General features: G+C 49.7%; 1 protein-coding gene across 1 annotated transcript in view; it reads right to left on the bottom strand.

Annotated features, from left to right (window-relative positions):
* The window catches only part of ush2a (Usher syndrome 2A (autosomal recessive, mild)), a 269,485-nt gene that overhangs the window by 2,801 nt on the left and 248,130 nt on the right, over positions 1 to 18,554 (bottom strand). Inside the window, exons 67-80 of the mRNA XM_067260969.1 lie at positions 16,692 to 16,849; positions 15,212 to 15,370; positions 14,618 to 14,780; positions 13,898 to 14,115; positions 13,607 to 13,743; positions 6,837 to 7,064; positions 6,299 to 6,637; positions 5,918 to 6,067; positions 4,880 to 5,740; positions 4,452 to 4,621; positions 3,143 to 3,464; positions 999 to 1,205; positions 475 to 713; positions 131 to 348 (exon numbers count right to left, since the gene is read on the bottom strand). Of these exons, the coding sequence (XP_067117070.1) occupies positions 131 to 348; positions 475 to 713; positions 999 to 1,205; positions 3,143 to 3,464; positions 4,452 to 4,621; positions 4,880 to 5,740; positions 5,918 to 6,067; positions 6,299 to 6,637; positions 6,837 to 7,064; positions 13,607 to 13,743; positions 13,898 to 14,115; positions 14,618 to 14,780; positions 15,212 to 15,370; positions 16,692 to 16,849 (3,569 nt within the window). The remainder of the gene's footprint in view (positions 1 to 130; positions 349 to 474; positions 714 to 998; positions 1,206 to 3,142; positions 3,465 to 4,451; positions 4,622 to 4,879; positions 5,741 to 5,917; positions 6,068 to 6,298; positions 6,638 to 6,836; positions 7,065 to 13,606; positions 13,744 to 13,897; positions 14,116 to 14,617; positions 14,781 to 15,211; positions 15,371 to 16,691; positions 16,850 to 18,554) is intronic.

The raw sequence follows: 18,554 nt of genomic DNA, 5'->3' as shown, positions 1-18,554 counted from the left end.
GTCAGACTCCCCTGCAGTATGTATGTGAGGGTGGGGCAGGGCTACCTCGGAGAGGGGGGGGGGGGGGGGGGTCAGAGGTCAGCCTTTAAAGGTGAAGGGTTAGGGGGCTGAGTCAGGGTTGAGGTATTACCCTCAGTTAGTGTTGTCACTGTGGTCCACTCTGAGGCAGTGCTGCCCATGTTGTTGAAACAAGCAGTCCTTAAGTCATAGCTGGTATAGGGCTGAAGGCCTGTCACGTTGTTGCTCCGCCTTCGCCCAAAGAAACAGGTCTCCACTGGTCCCGTCACACAGGGGGCAGGGACTGGCTGCGGGGGATGGGGGCAGGTGGAGCGGACATGCAGCTCACAGCTAGACAGAGAGCAAAGCCAGGGGCAAAAGAGTGACAGGGAGAAGATAGTAAGAATCGGTCCAGGGTAGAGAGACAGAGGATCACAGTGGAGAGAGACAGTAGGGTAGAGGATATGTCCCCCTAACCTCTCGATGACCCCGTTGGGGTTGAGCGGCCAGTCCCATTCCAGCTGTGTGGAGCGGGAGGTGAGGGTGAGCAGGCGAGGGCGGGGCTGGCCCGTGGGGGGGGCGGCCTGGGTGTGCAGCTCTGCCAGGGGGCCCGGGCTGCAGCACTGGTAGCAGGTACAGGCCTCCACATACACCCAGTACTGGGAGTAGGGGCTCAGACCATGGAGAGTCTGCTGGAGGGATGTCCCTTCTGATAACTGGAAGGAGAAGAGGGGGAGAAAGAGAGAAAGAGAATTTTGACGATGGGTGAGAGAAGAAGAAAGAAAAAGAAAGGCAGAGAGACGGACAGAAGGACAGAAAAGAAAGGGAGGGTAAGAGGAGAGAGAGGAGACGGAGGGACAGGATAAAAGTGAAGGAGGGGCAGAAAGAGACGGGTGGAGAGACACTGAACGATAGTGGTGGTGAACGGGAGACGTTAGTACTGGCAGGTAAAGATACTAGTGTGTGTGTGCGTGTTACCAGAGTGTGTGCGTGTGTGTTACCAGAGTGTGTGTGTCCTGGTGACGAGAAAACACCCTGTAGATACTGACGATGCCGTTGGGTCTGGCAGGAGGGACGATGTCCACCACCGCCGAGGTTGCTAGAATACGCAAGAAGATGGGTGTGTCCACCCCATCAGGAGGGGCGGGTCCTGTTCTCCCATTGGCCCACGGGCTACTTGAGTGACCAGCAGAGTTTACAGCCAACACCTGTCAATCACAAGACACCTCTGGTATCAATTGGAAGATTACACACACACACACACCTGGTTCATATTATTTGGACAGCCTGGTGTTAGTGTAATTCCAGTGGTCTGCATGGTGAGGTCATGAAACAGGCTGCCACTAGAGAGCAGCAGCAGCAGGGATAGTTTTGTACACTGGGTTGAGTGGGGCGCCAGCCTCCTTAATAACCACTAAGAACCAGTTACCCCATGATCCATCAACATGATAGACACCAGTGCCAACATGTCTGGTCTGACAGAGGAGTGGGGGGGTGGGGTGGGGTGGGGGGTGAAGGGAGAGGCAGGAAGAGGAGAAAAGAAGGCTCAGAAACAGGAAGAGCAAAAGGAGGGAGAGGAGGCAAAGGTCATTCTGTCACCCGTATGAGGAAAAAGGTCAAGAGCGTTTGTTTGTTTCTGTGTGTGTTTCTGTGTGTGTGTTTCTGTGTGTTCCTCTGAGTCGGGGGGACAAGTGACGAAGACATAGTCAAATAAAAAGAACAATGACAGACTGTTGTGATGCCTCATATAAGCATTTGTCGTAGGGCGTCATGATCGATGTCACGGCGCCCGTGAGTGCGTCAGGAAGTGTCTCCTTGAGCAGACACCCAGACTGTAGCAGAGGTGGTTGGGGGGGTTTGGGGAAGGTGGGGGGGGGGGGGGGGGGTACCCCAGGTCACCTTGTCCTTGGGGGACGAGGCTTCAGACGTTTTACAGCCTCCTCCCTCCCTGAATACTGAGCTGGTCCCGAGGTCACTGGACAGGAAACAAATAATATCTCATTTCCAGGGCCCATGGCAACAAACGCCCCTCGGCAACCGGGCAGACTCCGTCCCCCGCTCCGGGATTGGTCGGCTGAGTTGCGGGCCTCGTCCTGGGCTCCCGATTGGCTGGCCGGACGGCGTAGTGGTCGCGCAGACGGGGATTAAAGGTTAAGTTGTGTGAATGTGGGCGGTAATTAAACAGGGGTGTAAACCTGTCAATAGAAGATGAGGAGCCAGTCTCGTTAGGGTAATGTGGTCAGCGCAGGGAGACCAGCACAGCCCTGTCCTTGTGTGGGATAGAGAGGAGAGGAAGGAGGAGAGGAATAACCCCTCCTACACTCTCACTCCTCTTCCTCCCCTCTCGTTCTCTTTTTCTCTCTCTCCCTTTGCCCTTCTCTTCCTTTTCATCCTAATCTTGAAGTATGTCAGCTGAAACAATGGCGGAATATGTGCTTTTGTATGAGAGTGTAGGAGTAGAACACACACACACACCTGCAGACACACACACACACACACAGACACACATACACAGGCTCATCATCCTGAAATCAAAAGCAAACATGAAAGGGTCTATTTATAATACATGTAGCATCAAGAGAGGCGACCTGCTAATTCGATTGGCTGGATGTTAATCCCGAGTGCTTAGTCAGCCAATGATTAATAGGCCCTTTCCCCGTCCATCATCCCCTGGGCCCCGCCTCCCTCCTGTCATAAATTAGACCTTGTAAATAAGACGCAACAATCAGGCAAACTCAATCAAAGTGTCTCGGTGCTCGGCTAGCGTGGCTGGCAGGGAGAATGCTAATGTTATTGTGCTCCAAAGGGTAGGCTGTCAATTAGCACAGGGCAGGGCCGCTACATGCATTCCAACATGCATTAAACAACGTGTGACAAAGTTGTGTGTGTGTGGGAGGGGGGGGTCTTTGTGTTTGTGTGTCTGAGTGTGTGGTGATCTAATATATGTGTGTCTCTCTGGAATGGATTAGGCTAGTGTGTGAATGTATGAGTTCAGTTTTGAAATCTCCTATGGAGCTTTTGTGTATATTCTACAAGTTTACAGCCATTCTATTACTGGAACTACATTTCATATTTTTTTCATCTATACATTCTACTGTTTCTATGTCTACACCTTCAACTAATTCTACTGATCCGGGTGTTCTACCTGGTACTGGTAGGCTGTGTAGGGTTGAAGTCCGGCATCACGACATGATGTTGAAACGTTCCTGTACACCAGCACTGCACCCCCGAGATCCTCAGTGGACTGCTCCGATCTGCGGTACACCTCATAGTGCAGGACTCTACCATTAGGCTGGGACGGGGGGGACCAGGAGAGCTGGAAGACCGTCTGCAGGCCTTGTTGGTCCGTCTGTAGATCCAGCAGTGGTGAGTTCTGTCCAGCAGGGGGCGACTCGAGAGTGAGCACTGACGCCCAGTCACTGGAGGCACAGCCCAGCTCTGTACATGCCTCCACCCTCACCTCGTACCTAACACACACACACACGCGCACATATGTAAACGCACACACACACACACCCACACACACATACATGCAGACACAGGAGTTGAATGGGGAGAAGGTCGCTGAGGAAGGTGGTGATCTGTAGATGATAAAGCTGATGAGCTTTTATTATCTGACTCTTATCTGTACTTCACCTCTTCACACACACACACATGCACACACACACACACATACACACATGCACACACACACACACACTCTGACCGACCGCCTTTGTCTGGGACAAAGTAGAAGGATACATGGAGGCATGACCACTGGCTCAAGGTTGACTTCTCTCCATTACACACTTACTCTCTTTTTCTGTCTCTCTCTCTCTCTTTATATATCCTCCGCCACTCTCGCTGTCTCTCTCGCTGTCTCTCTCACCCTCTCCTTTCTTTGTCTCCTTTCTTTCATTCTCTCTCCCTCTCTATGTTGGTTTGTTGGTGGTGTGTCGATGAGTGTGTGTGCGTCTTGGTTTGTTGGTGGTGTGTGTGTCTTGGTTTGTTGGTGGTGTGTGTGTCTTGGTTTGTTGGTGGTGTGTGTGTCTTGGTTTGTTGGTGGTGTGTGTGTCTTGGTTTGTTGGTGGTGTGTGTGTCTTGGTTTGTTGGTGGTGTGTGTGTCTTGGTTTGTTGGTGGTGTGTGTGTCTTGGTTTGTTGGTGGTGTGTGTGTCTTGGTTTGTTGGTGGTGTGTGTGTCTTGGTTTGTTGGTGGTGTGTGTGTCTTGGTTTGTTGGTGGTGTGTGTGTCTTGGTTTGTTGGTGGTGTGTGTGTCTTGGTTTGTTGGTGGTGTGTGTGTCTTGGTTTGTTGGTGGTGTGTGTGTCTTGGTTTGTTGGTGGTGTGTGTGTCTTGGTTTGTTGGTGGTGTGTGTGTCTTGGTTTGTTGGTGGTGTGTGTGTCTTGGTTTGTTGGTGGTGTGTGTGTCTTGGTTTGTTGGTGGTGTGTGTGTCTTGGTGAGTGAGTGTGTGTCTGACCTGTGGTGAGGTTTCAGATCCTGCAGTGTTATGCTGCGTCCAGAGAGGGCGCTGTCTTCCCGTCCCAAGGAGACGCTGAGCGTGGCGAGGAGGGCGAGGTCTCGCTGGTACACCGTGTAGCTGACGATCTCCCCGTTAGGACGCACTGGGGGCTCCCACGTCACCCTCACCTGGACACACACACACACGTGCAAACACACACACGCACACACAGACAAACATACAGACACACAAGCTTTGACAACTGTAGAAGTAGGCTGTATAACGATAATATCGACAGTCCATAGTGCAGCCTGTAACAATGTTTTCACTAGTCTAGCCATGTCTAGATCATATCTCTCTAAAGGACACCTGCAGTCTCCCTAGTTGTTATAGTCTAGATCCCGTCCATCCACAGGACACAGTGCTCTACAGTAATCCCTGGTTACCTGTCGAGGTCCCAGAGGCTGCAGAGATGGGGGGCTGACACCAGAGGGCGCTGAGGCCCGAGTGCGAGCCTTGGCCACTCCGCTGGTCACCGAGCCACGGCTGTTGTTAGCAGTAACGCTGTAACCATACTCCACGCTCGGCAACAGCGTGAAGTCATGGTAACGCGTTTCCATGCCGATGTAGATCACCTCGCCGTCCCTGCGGAGCTCGTAACCCTTGACGACGCCGTTGGGGCGTTCCGGTGGTTCCCAGGTCACCTCTAGGGATTGTGGGCCTGTGACCTTGAGAGAAGGGGGGGGCAGTCCGGTCGGGGGGGCCTCCTGGGTCATGGCGGGGATGGGGGGGCTGGGGGTACACCCCCCATTAGTGCAAGCCAATAGGACAAGCCGATAGAGAGTGTGCGGTTCGAGGCCCGTGATCTCCGCGTGTAAGCCCCGTCCACGGTACACCTCCTCACTGTTGACCTGCAGCACATACTGCGTCACTTCCCCGTTCTGGACCAGTGGTACGCTCCAGGAGGCGTTGATGCTGTGGGCCGTAATGCTGGGGAATGTGGGAGGTACCACTGCAGCGGGGGGGGCCTGCAGGGTAGTGATGTGCACGGAGGGGCTGGTGATGCAGCCGGCAGTGTTGCAGGCAGTGACAGAGTATTGGTAGGAGGAGAAGGCCTGCAGGCCATGGTCGGTGTAGCTCAGCACTCCAGGGTCCAGGCTGAAGGAGAAGGTCAGGTTGTCTCTGTGCAGACGGTAGGACACTAGGACCCCGTTGGTCTCCAGGGGTGGAGCCCACGATACCAGGAGCTCCGAGGGGCGGTCCCTAACGTGGTGGAGCTTGGGGGGCGCCAGTCCACGAGGGGGGGCCTGGAGGGAGGCGTTTAGAGTTAGTTATTCATATTGAAACACAAACACACACACGTACTGAAAACCTCAAACACACACACTAAGCCCCAGACACACACCCACACAGTCTCAGACTTGCACACATACACAGATAAACCATGACTTGCACAATCTCCCACACAAACACAGGACAGTAACCTGTCTGGTTGTCACAGTGACCCAGGGGCTGTGGGCGTATCCAGCAGGGTTCTCAGAGCGGATGCTGAACTGGTATTGGCTCCAGGGCTGCAGGCCCGTCACTGTGTGGGAGAACCTGGAACCCTGAATGGAGTTCTGTCTGTGCAGAACCTGTCACACACACATACACACAGTATTGAGCAGTATTCCTTAATAATATATAAAATATATTATGTAAATATATATAATCAACTATTACCATATTATCTATTAAAAAGACTCTTAAATGGGCCTCCTGCTAAAATAAAGGTTAATAATAATGATAACAGCAGTAATAACGATAATAATCATACTGGTATTTGTCCAGTAATCAGATGAGTTGATGATGTCAGAGCAACATACCTCTCCTCCCATGGCCTCCTCGTCCCAGCTCCTCCCACTGCCCTCCTCCAGGCCCCGCCCCAGCAGCACATACTGTCCTATTGGTCCGTTGGGCTGGGCGGGCGGGCTCCAGGCTAATTCTACGCTGTCTGGACCAATCGAGAGGGGCACGGGCGGGGGCTGGGATGTAGGGGGGGCCGGTGCCGTGGTAACGCGTTGCGGGGGGGTGCGGGTGCAGCCGGCGGGGGTGCATGCCTCCAGGACGAGCGAGTAGGAGGAGAACGGCTCCAGACGGCGGAACAGGAAGTGACGAGACAGACCACTGAACTCAAGGTTGTCCTCGCTGTACAGGTTATACATCTGAGGACCAAGGCACCAAGGTTACCATGTCTGTGTGTGGAAATACGTGTATGTGTGTGAGTGGGTAGGTGGGTGGCAGACAGTGTGTGCATGTAGATGTGTGTATACCGTGATAACCCCATTCTGTGTGTGTGTGTGTCTGTATACTGTGTGTGTTAGTGTGTGTTTGTTGTGTGTGTGTGTGTGTGTGTGTGTGTACCGTGATGACCCCGTTGGGAGTCTGTGGGGGGTCCCAGGTCAGCAGCAAGGCTCTTCCCTGCTCTCTCTGCTCCAGGGCGATGGAGGACAGGCCAGCCGGAGATGCTTGCAGGGTCCTAGTGCCCACCCAAGGGCTGATCACGCTTCCGGCAGTGTTCACAGCCTCCACACACACACTATACTCACTGTAGGGGTCCAGACCATACACACTGGCCCTCAACACACCTCCCTGGGGGGAGGGAGAAAGAGAGATGGAGTGAGAGAGAGACAATGAGCGGGAGTAGTGAGAGAGAGGGATAGTGAGAGAGGATGAAAGAGAGAGAGAGAGAGAGAGAGAGAGAGAGAGAGAGAGAGAGAGAGAGAGAGAGAGAGAGAGAGAGAGAGAGAGAGAGAGAGAGAGAGAGAGAGAGAGAGAGAGAGAGAGAGTGAGAGAGGGGAGGGAGCGAGAGAGATAGTGAGAGAGGAATAAAGATAGAAGGAGAGAGGGAGAAAAGAGGGGGTTATGAGAGACAGAACCAGACAGAGTTAGAGGGCTTCAGAGTGAATCTGCTGAGCTCCAAGACTGACATGCAGACAGATCTCCCTGAGGGCCGGGTTACACAGACAATCCCATGGATTCAGCTCTCCAATCACACACACAAACACACACAGAGATACACACACACACACAGACATGCACACACGCTGACTATGACAAAGCCCCCAGGTCCCGAGACAAAGGCCTGTCCCTGTCAGAGAGGAGCTTTCTAACAGGAAACACTCTGTAATTGATTATAAACACTGCAGTTTCAATACACCCTCGCGTGCCCTGACACCAAGACTGGGGACTGGTATGCCCCAGGATGACAACTGTGTGGGTGTGTGTGCATGCTTTCATGCTCTGTTTGAGTTTCACAGAATGTGTGAGTGTGTGTGTGTGTGTACAGTACGAATGTGTGAGTTAATGTGAATAGGAGGTTGTTTCCCAGTGAGAGGAGGATTAATTGGAGCACACGTCATTGCTGTGCTGTAAGAGGATATGAAAGCAGCCACAACAAACAACATAAAAAGCGTGACGAGTTAGCATAGCACCGTGTCACATTTAAATTGACAGGACAGAAACAACAGAACACATGTTTGGTTCCTTACAGCCGTGGTACGTCACACTGTTAACAGGATTAATAAACAAACAGCATTACTGAGGAAAACAGCCCTTTAAATGTTCTGGGAATATCACTAAGCTTGGAGAGAGACAGACAGAGAGAGATAGAAAGATACAGTGAGAGAGAAAGAGCATTATAAATACAAAGAGAGACAGAGAGGAGAAAGAGAAATACATAGAGAAACCCAAGCAAAACACGTTTTACCTCAAGTGTACTAAAAACTACAAAGCAGTTGGACACATACAAATTATTCAAGGAAAAGATATTAACCTCACTTTCAATACATTTAAATAAGATGTACGCACAATCCTCTTTTTCCGCTTGGTCATATAAAGAGAACGATGGAAGGAAGTAAGTAAAACTGAGAGAAAGAGAGGAGGTGTCTTGGAGCAGGCTAGCTCCACCACAGCTAGGTAGATGAGGCCTGCGCCTAAGAAGAAGTTAACATATGCACAGTGTCAATAGCAGCAGCTGCTGTGTGTGTGTTAGGAGTGCTCAGAGACCCCCCCACTGCCCCTAGATGGCAATACACTCAAACACTTCAGCTCACACGCATCGCTCTGTGGTAGCGGGCCTTGCTCTCGCTGCAAACAGACACTATCGCAGTTGAATACTCACACACACACACACACACACCTGCGCACAAGCACAGACATGCACACACACACACCCGCACACACACTCGTGCACACACATGCTGGCACACACAGCCATTAAGAACAACAAGGATAATTGATTCTGTTATAGATTTATGAATAAATGTTTATTGCGCTTACAAGAAGAGGTGTTTAAATGTGTGTGTGTGTGTGTGTTTGTTTGGGTGTGTGTATGGACCAGCTACGAAATATAAAAAAGTCTAAAAGAAGATGAGGAGCGAGCACGAGAGAAAGAAAGACAGAGGGTCAGACAGAAAGAGAGGCAGAAAAGGTGTGGAGAGAACCAATGAAACAGAAAGAAAGAAAAGGGTGGGAGAGAGAGGGATGCGGCAAAAGAGAGGGAGGAAGGGGAAGACAGTGAGAGAGAGAGAGAGAAAGGACAGGTCTCTCTCTCTCTCTCTAATGTACACGTTAAAGAGCCCTCAGATCTAAAAACACGATCCTCAGCAAATCAGCATTTGTAGCAAAAAACCTCTTCAAACATGACTCCTTTCTCCCTTTTTCTGTCTCTCTGGTGTGTGTGTGTGTGTGTGTGTGAATGTGTGTGTGAATGTGTGTGCGCGTGCGTGCGTGCGTTTTATTCAGGTGGACAGGCGCGTGGCGACCAGGGACAGTGTCTGATCCTAATTAAGAATAACCATGTGTATTTGTCAGAATAATTATGCTGATGATCTCAGAGAGGAGAGCAGGCACCTGCATTAGCATATAGCACGCGCCCCCCCCCCACACACACCCCACCCCCATTTTTTTTCCAGCAGCACAGAGACCCGTGGCGAACCGGACCAGTCTCCCTGTCGTCATTTTCTTTTGAGGAACAGTCATTCAGCAAGAAAAGCTGTGTTCAGTTTGAAATGAGTCATATAAGGATGTTCTCTCTCTGTGTGTGCGTCTAAGAGAGAGCAATAATTGTTTTGGAGTTTCCTGAGGTGAAACAGCTTTCTATCCACATGCAGGAGTACCTGGCCAACAGAGAGTGTGTGTGTGTGTGGTTGTGTGTGCATTTATGTGTATGTTTGTTTTGTAAGTACCCTGCGTGTGTGCATGGCACAACTGCAAGACAACACACACATACATGCACACACGCATACACACAGGCACACACCTCCAGGGTAGCCTGCTTGTCTGAGACCAGCTCAGAGGGGTGGAGTAGGGGCTGCTGTTCTGGGCCCAGTTCACACCGGCGGCCATGATTGTTTTTGGCATGATGAGGCTCCTGAGGGGTCAGCTGACTGAGGGCGTGGGGTGGCCAGGGCACACCTGATTAAAATTCACAAACATTCCCCTCAAAAACAACCTGACCTCATTCAATCGGTTTATTTATTTATATTATGTTTATTTCTATATATGATCAGAAATCCAGGATTTTCTGAAGAGTCTCTTGTGCATGAGGGACCATTTTCATACTCATGGAATTTTATTTTCCTAAAAACAAAATCTGCTCTGATTGAAGATAGTAATCATAATCAATGGTGTACACATCATTCACGCGCACACACACACACACACACACACACACACACACACACACACATACACACACACTGCATTCCTCTAGAATCCGTTGTACTAACAGACAGTCAGACCTCTTTCATTCTTGCTCTCCTAAACACACATCAGGGAAAGAGGAGAGCACTAGAAGACCCACACACACACACACAGCATACCATTTCAGGCTGTCATTAGAAGCTGCCAGCTCTTATCTGAAGAGATAACATGAGAGGAAGAAATGGATGGTGTGATGGAGGATAAAAAAAAGAGAAAGAGGGAGGTGGGGGTGGAGATAAGGGCAGTGAGGGAGAGCTAGAGGGATGAAGAGAGGGAGAGATGATGTATGGAGAAGGGTTTGTGATTATTTCCTGTTTATACAGCCTCTAAGAACCCTCCAATCAGGGTTAGAACCCTGATGAACCCCCCCTCACCTCCCTCCTCAACCTCTCCACTCCTCCGCTTCTCTCCATCTCTCGCTCTCTGCCCTCCTCTACTCTCTATCTCCTTCATCTCTCCACCTCTCTCCTTCTCTCCCTCTCGACTCAACTCTCCCTCCACTCCTCTCCTCTCCTACCTCTTTCTCACTGGTCTTCTCTCCCCTCTCTTCCCTTTCTTTATCCTCTCTTTTTCTTTCCACTCTTTTCCATCTCTATCTTTACTCTTGGTCTTGGTTAAGTGATTTTACAGAGCCCAAGGGCAAAGCTCTCACTCTCTCTGTCACACACACACACAAACACACACACACACACACACACACACGAACACTCTTTCTTTACTTCCCTCTATGCATCTATCTCTCTGCATCTCTTTCTCTCTCGTGCATAAAAAAACTTGGAGGTTTAGGGAGAAGAGGAGAGATAGTCACATGTAAAAAGGACAGATAAAGACAGGTCTCATTAAAAGAGAGATGGAGAAAAATGCAATCAAACCAAAAATGAGAAAACAAAGAGAAAGGAAGACAAAAAAGAGATGAAGACAGTGGTGAGGTCATGTGACCTCTCTCTCATTCCCCTCCCGGCCAGTGCTGTATGACCACAACCACGCCTGTCCGACCGTGCAAGTTCCACCAGCACGGTGCCGGCAAGACACGGTCCATCGCTCGCCCCTCGCTGTCCCGCGCTCTCCGTACTTCTCTCCCTCCCCTCTTCCCACCCCCCTCTCTCAACTCTGCCATGTTCTTAATGATAAACTAACAGATTGTAAACATGCTGCTAGTTCTCTCTCTCTCTCTCCCTCTCTCTCCATCCCTCCCTCTCTCTCTCAACCCCTCTTTTTTCCAGGGTATTTTTTAAACAATGTCCTTCATGTACGAGTGGTTCTGGAGGCAGAAGGACATCATTAGCATGGTGGTTAAGCTGTAATTTACACCATTACTGAGGCAGCAGCCATTTTTATTGCCTAGTAAATTTCAGCTCTGAAATATTTAGACCATATGGCTCAATTTGTGTAATAACCTTAATTTCTGCACCCTTCAGGTCCTGGTGGCTGAGGTTGGCTGACGGGTGTACACACACACACGCATACATACACACACACGCACACACACGCACGTGCACACACACACACACACAGCAGATTAATAAGCTGTCAGGTTGTGTTTGGTTGAAGGCGCGGCAGCGTGGGCCAGATGGTGGAGAGGATGATGACTGTCAGGGGTCCTGATCTGATCAATCGGATGTATTAATACACACACACACACAAGCACTCATACCATAGACACACACACACACACACACACACACAGATTTACACGCAAGCATTTACACAAACCGCACAAACACGCACACATACCAGACACACAAACACATACCACACACACACACACAGATACGATGTATTAATACATCTCCCTGCAGCAGGGGCCCTGGGGGCCACAGCTCAACATCTGGAGAGATCAGGGGAGGGAGGGGGAGAGGAGGAGGGAAGGGAGGCGGAGAGAAGGAAGGGAGTGAGGAGGGGGGAAGAGAGGACGGGGGGAGGGGGGAGTGTGGGAGGGAGAGGGGGTGTGGGTGTGGGGAGGGAGGGAGGGAGGAGGAAAAGGAGGTGAAAAGGGAAGGGGAGGATTCTGTGTGGAAGTATTGAGGGGAGAGGATGGGAGGAGAGAAAGGATGGGAGGGAAATGTAGAGAGAGAAAGAAGAGGTATAACGTAGGAAGGACCAAAGGAAGACAGTGACCAAAGGGATAGTGGGGAGACCAAGAAAGAAGACAAGAATTCAGGAGTGAAGGAGGGAGAGAGAACATACTGAGAACCAGATGAGAAATGTGGGATTTAGAGAGACCGTGTGTATATGTAGTATGTATATGTGTGTGTGTGTGTGTGCCTGTGGAGTGCCAGGCGGGTGTGGGGTTCTAAAGGGGTGGACCGCCTGCGTTCCGTACCCTCATTCCGTCCGATCGCCATGACGACCCCATTAATCACTAAAGCTGGCACAGAGAGGAGCTCCCAGCCCAGGCAGAGATCAATACACAGACACACACACACACATATACACACACATACACACAGCAGGGACAAACATCTCTACTACATAACACTACAGACAAACATGGTGTTGTCTTAAAAATAAGAGCAGAGTTATGAGAGTAAAGAGGAAATGAGAGAGGAGGAGAGAAGTGATTGAAGAGGAAACAAGGAGAGAAAAAAGTGGAGGAGAATATAAAAGAAGGAAATCAACCTGTGGCAGTTCAACAGTTGGGAACAGGATGATCAATAGATAGCAGAGCACAGGCCAAGTATCGACACCAGTGGGACAGACTGAGCAAGCCGAGGCCAGAACCAGTCTACTCTCTACCGCCTCTCTTTCTTTGCTCCCTCTCTTTTTCTTTCTCTTCTTCAGGTGAAGACCCGCGCTCTGTTCTGCTGTCTGACAAATGACCGCCTACACACCATGGTGACTACATATCAATGAGACAAACACGCGCACACAAACACACACACACACACACACACACACACACACACACACACACACACACACACACACACACACACACACACACACACACACACACAGAGACATGGACACACAAACACATACAGACATGGACACACACAATCTTTCTCTCTCCATATGAATGAGGAGGTGAAAGGTCTCCATTTACATCCTGTATTAATTATGACTGACAACACAAAGGTCAGGAGGCAGAGAACAGACGTATGGAAACACTATAGATCTCTCTTCCCCTCTCTCTCTTTCTCCTTTCTCTCTTCCTCTCTCTCTTTCTCTCTTCCCCTCTCTCTCGTTCTCTCTCCACCTTTCTCTCTTTCCCTCTACCTGTCTCTAACTCCCCCTCTTGTCTTTTTCTTTTGGTCTCTCTCTTTTACGCTCCCTCCCTCTCTCTCTCTCTCTCTCTCTCTCTCTCTCTCTCTCTCTCTCTCTCTCTCTCTCTCTCTCTCTCTCTCTCTCTCTCTCTCTCTCCTGTCGTAGCTACCGTGTGTCCTACCATATGGCGTGTGTGTGTGTGTGTGTATGTGTGTGCCTACCGGTACAGTCAGGGCAGTAATGGTGGAGGTGTTGAGTGTGGGGTCTGGATGGTGTTTCCTGTAGAGCAGACGGTATCGAGATATCAGACCGTTGGGTTGTTCTGGAACAGCCCAGTTCAGCTGCACTGAGTAGGCACCTGGAAACACAAGCACACACACACATGTATGAGCACATGTACACACAAACTAAAATAAATAACATAGATATCAGCAATACACATTTGTTTCATGCAGTGAATGTGTTAAATACACATCCACACACAGTACTACACACTCATACTGTAAACTAACCAGTAGGAGTTGCAGTGGGAGGAGCCATGCTTTCTGGCTCCGCCTCCAAGGTAGTGGCTGTGGTCCATTTACTGTGGGAGGAACCTCTGGAGTTGTGGGCGAGAACCCTGTACTGGTATTGGCTGAAGGGCTGCAGGGCGTCACTTGCATCAATGAACTCTAACAATCCACTGGACCAGATAAACACCAGCAACTCCTCCTGCACTCCCATTGGTCGTCTGCAAGGGAAAAGGCATTATGACAAGAAGCCTGCTACCAATCATGTCCTCTATATCAGAGAGAGGTTGGATGGACGGACAGTCAGACAGAGACAGACGGAAACACATACACACACAATCAATAGCTGATGCAAACACCTCTATTTTGTTGCTAACAGCGTGTGTATGTGTTGGGGGGAGGGTGTGTGTGTGTGTGTTGAGGGATTGAGGTAGTCATTGGTGGAGTGTTAGGTCGTGATTTCTCCTGTTTATCCAGAGCTCTGTCTGTCTGCAGGCCAGCCGTGCCAGGTGTGTGTGGGTGTGTGTGTGTGTGTGTCCTGGCGTCTGTGCCAGTATGCTAATACTGTTTCCTCTAGACTTACAGGGCTTAGGCCCTCCTGACCTAGCATACAGATCACACACCGGTCAACAAGCAGGCCTTGACCTTGACCATACACACACACACAGTTAAGATCTCACACACACATATACACACAAATGCACACGTGTGTGTGTTTCTTACCTGTGTATGAAGTAGGAAGTGATGAGCCCGTTGGGTTTGCGAGGTGGGATCCAGATCACCTCCATGACCCTGGGTCCTACTGCCCGTACTGAGGGGGGGTCCTGCTGCTCAGGGGGATCCTCTGAGGTCCGCACAGACACCCCCTCCCCCACCCCACAGCCCTCTGGCAGAGAGAGAGGGAAGGGGGAGAGAGAGGACCAGCGATGGGGAGACAGGTGGAGAGGAAAAGGGAGAGAGACAGACAGATAGCAGAAGAGAGAAGTAAAGAGGTACATGTTGAACATTTGAAGTCTGACTTTTCTGAAGCCATTTCACCCCTTATTCTTTCAATCGTACCTCTCTCCCTACCACCCTCCCCCTCTTTCTCTCTCTCCCTCTATCCTTCTTGCACTTCCACCCCCCCTTCCAACTCACCCACTTACCACCCCCCCTCTCTCTCTCTCTCTCTCTCTCTCTTTCTCTCTCTCTGTCTTTCTCTCTCCCACCCTCTCCCTCTTACTCTCTCTCTCCCAATATCTTCCACCTCCCACGCTTCTCCTCATTCTCCCTCTCCCTCTGTCTGTCTCTATCTCTCCATCTCCCCCCAGTACCTACCAGACTGGCAGGCCTGCACTCTGACTCTGTAGGTGGTGAAGGGCTCTAGATCCGCCACACTGAGGTGCTGGTTCCCCCCCGCCGCTCGCATAATCACCGGGTCACTTCCTAGGCTCAACAGGATGTTGTAGTTCATTGGCTGGCTGGTGTTGAAATGGGCTGAAGGGGGACAACAGGACAGGTCGCACACAAACCCCAAAAGGAGTAAGACACGCACATACACACATGGAGTCACACAAACACACACACACAAGGAGGAACACACACACATTGTTAATATTCCCATCGCCGGCACCTTTCCATAATTTACACCTACTGTATTCTGATAGGTTATTCAACATTCATGAGTTCCAGGACGTATTCAGAAAGGCCTGATTATCTTAACAAATGAAAAACTTAAATTATTCACCTTCCCTCATAGCTCTCTCTCTAAGCAGATGTAGCCTTTTGCACACACAGACGCACACAGACACACACACACACACAGACACACACATACAGTTATTGCCAAATCTTATGCCCATCCGCTTTCAAACTCTCTCTGTCTTGCTCTATCTCTCTGTCTTTCTCAAACATATATATACACACACACACACACACACACACACACACTGAGCCAGTATAACATTCCTCTTTGATCTCTTGCCTGTCTGCCATCAAGGTCCAAGTTCTATTATTTAGAACTAATCTGGTCTCTCAACACAGCACACAGAGCCTAATCAGGAGTAATGACACACACACACACACTCTCACACACTCTCTCATACACACAAACACACGTATGCACACACACACATACACTCCAAAGGCTCCACAGCTAGCTTAACCAAGCATGAGAGACCAGGCAATACTTCAGCTCTCTTGAAATCAGTCTGTAAATGACGCCACAATAGCCTGTCCAGGAAAATATTAAGGCAATGACACACACGCAAGCATGCAAGCACACACACGAGCATGCAAGGTGTGCATTAGCCTGACCTCTCCTTCTCCATGCTTGTGTGAGCTCACAAACTCCAGTGTGTGTGTGTATGTGTGTGTGTGTGTGTGTGTGTGTTTGTGTGTAATCTGCAGGGTATGGATCCAGTAGACCATTCATACTGTTCCACCACTGATTCACTGGTATTGTGACCCTGCACACATCCATCTATCCACCCATTCATCCATCCATCCATTCAGCTCTCTGGCCTCTCTGTTTCCACTCTCTCTCTCTCATCTCCTGCCAGTCTACAACATCATTGAGGGTTCTGAGTTCTGTGTGTTTCAGAAGACCTCAGCATGTTTGCTATTGATCCATTACCATGCCTCCTTCTCCCTAAATTACCCAGAATGCCACAGTAAATCCGGATTCCGTGGTCAAAGCTTGGATAAATCAGACAGCTGAGATTGCTCGATGGACATGAAGCTTTGGATCAAAATGGGGTAGTTGTAATTTAGAAGTGTGTGTGTGTGTGTGAGTGCGTGAATGTGTGTATGTTCTCACCTGGGGGTGCCCACGAGACAAAGAGAGAGTGAGGGCCGGAGACAGTGATGTTATAGGGGGGTGGGATTCCCAGAGGAGAGGAGACCGGTGTCTGGACGATGTACCTGTCACTCAAACCAGCTCCACCCCCAGTGCTGGCCTCCAACTCATACACATACCTGAGAGAGAGAGGGACGGAGAGAGAACGAGAGGAATGGAGAGAGAGATGGAAGGAGAGAGAACGGAAGGGAGAGATAGATAGAAAGAGAGAAATAAATAAATAGCCTTTGTTAGACACATACACTTTAACAAATACACAAGTACACACACAGGCTTTCTATGCAGAACATATTACCACCCAGTCTTTATAGAGGGGCCACACAAGGCCAGCTGTTTTATTACAGTGTGTGAGTGAGTGTGTGTGTGTGTGTGTCACACACAAGCGGTAATGACATCAGAAGACATATTCCCCCTTTTAAGCGTGGTGGGTGTGTGATGTCAGGGCCTGTGTTAGCAGTATAAGTGGACCATATTCAACATTAAAAGCCTTTAATCCACCATAAACTTTGGAGCACACATTACTAGCCTTACATTAGCTACTGTTGCAGCTAGGAGCGCTTCAACACTGTCATTAACACAGAGTGAGAGACAGAGAGAGAGACAGGGAGAGAGAAATAGAGCGAGAGACACAGAGAGAAAGAAAGCGAGGGAAAGAAAGAAAAAGACAGAGATAGAGAAAGATACATTAAGGGAGAGAGGTAAGGATAGGAGGATAGGGCTTTATAATAAATGAAAATGTACATCAGTACCAATGTACCTCAATTACATCCTGTAACTTTTTTTGTGTGTATGTGTGTGCGTTAATGGGTATGTGTGTGAGTTAAAGTATATATATATGTGGATTGTAATGCGTGTGTGAGTGTGTGTATATGTGCACACGTGCATGTGTGTGTTCCCAGGAGGGCAGCTATAGGGGAGAGGTTAATACCCCAGTCATCACAGCCACTTCCTGCTCTGTTGAGGTAAGTGACAGCTAATCAACATTGTCATAAATAATCAATGACCAAGGAGCGGACCACTTTACACACACACACACACACACACACACACACACACACACACACACACACACACACGTGCACACACACACACACACGTGCAATTGTATGCAAAGGTACAAACACACACACACATATTGTATACACACACACACAAACACACGCACAGACAGACTCTCTGGGATAATGGGGGCACTGCTCTGGTGTAATTCGTGTCGCAGGGCTAAATTGGGAGAAAGAGGGAATGAGGGAGGAGGAAGGGAGAAAGAGAGTGAGGGAAGGAATTAGAGAGGAGAAGGGGAGGGAGGCAGAGAGAATGAGCAAGTAAGACTAGAGGGAATGGGGGGAGAGTCAGAGGCGAGAAAAGGGAGGAAGAAAGGAAGAGAAGCCAAGAGGGAGAGAGGGAGAGAGAGGGAGAGAGAGGGAGAGAGAGAGGATGGAGGGAAGAAAGGGTTTGGGGTCGAGGAAGGAATAGCTTCTGGCAGGTTATCTGGAATTAGGGAAAATTAAACGTCAAACACACAGGAGAGAGGGAGGGACAGAGAGGGGGGACGAGAGAAAAAGAGATGGAAGGATAGAGTGGGGCAGAGGGATAATAGAGAGGGGGAAGGGGAGGAAAGGAACAGGTAAAAGAATGGTGTACCCATGTACTGGTAGTAAGCTATGCCCCCCCCCCCCATCCCCCTGGATTAGTACAGGCTGAATAAAAAATAAACACACACATAAAATCTACACCGTCACAGCATGTTTAATCAAACAAACAATTGTCTGATCTGCCATTGTGATTTACTGTGGCATGTGTGTGTGTGTCATCATGCTTGGGCAT

The sequence above is a fragment of the Osmerus mordax genome, chromosome 22 (assembly GCF_038355195.1).
Source record: "Osmerus mordax isolate fOsmMor3 chromosome 22, fOsmMor3.pri, whole genome shotgun sequence".
Lineage (NCBI taxonomy): Eukaryota > Metazoa > Chordata > Actinopteri > Osmeriformes > Osmeridae > Osmerus > Osmerus mordax.
The sequence above is the reverse complement of the archived record's forward strand: the minus strand, read 5'-3'. Positions and strand labels throughout refer to the sequence as shown.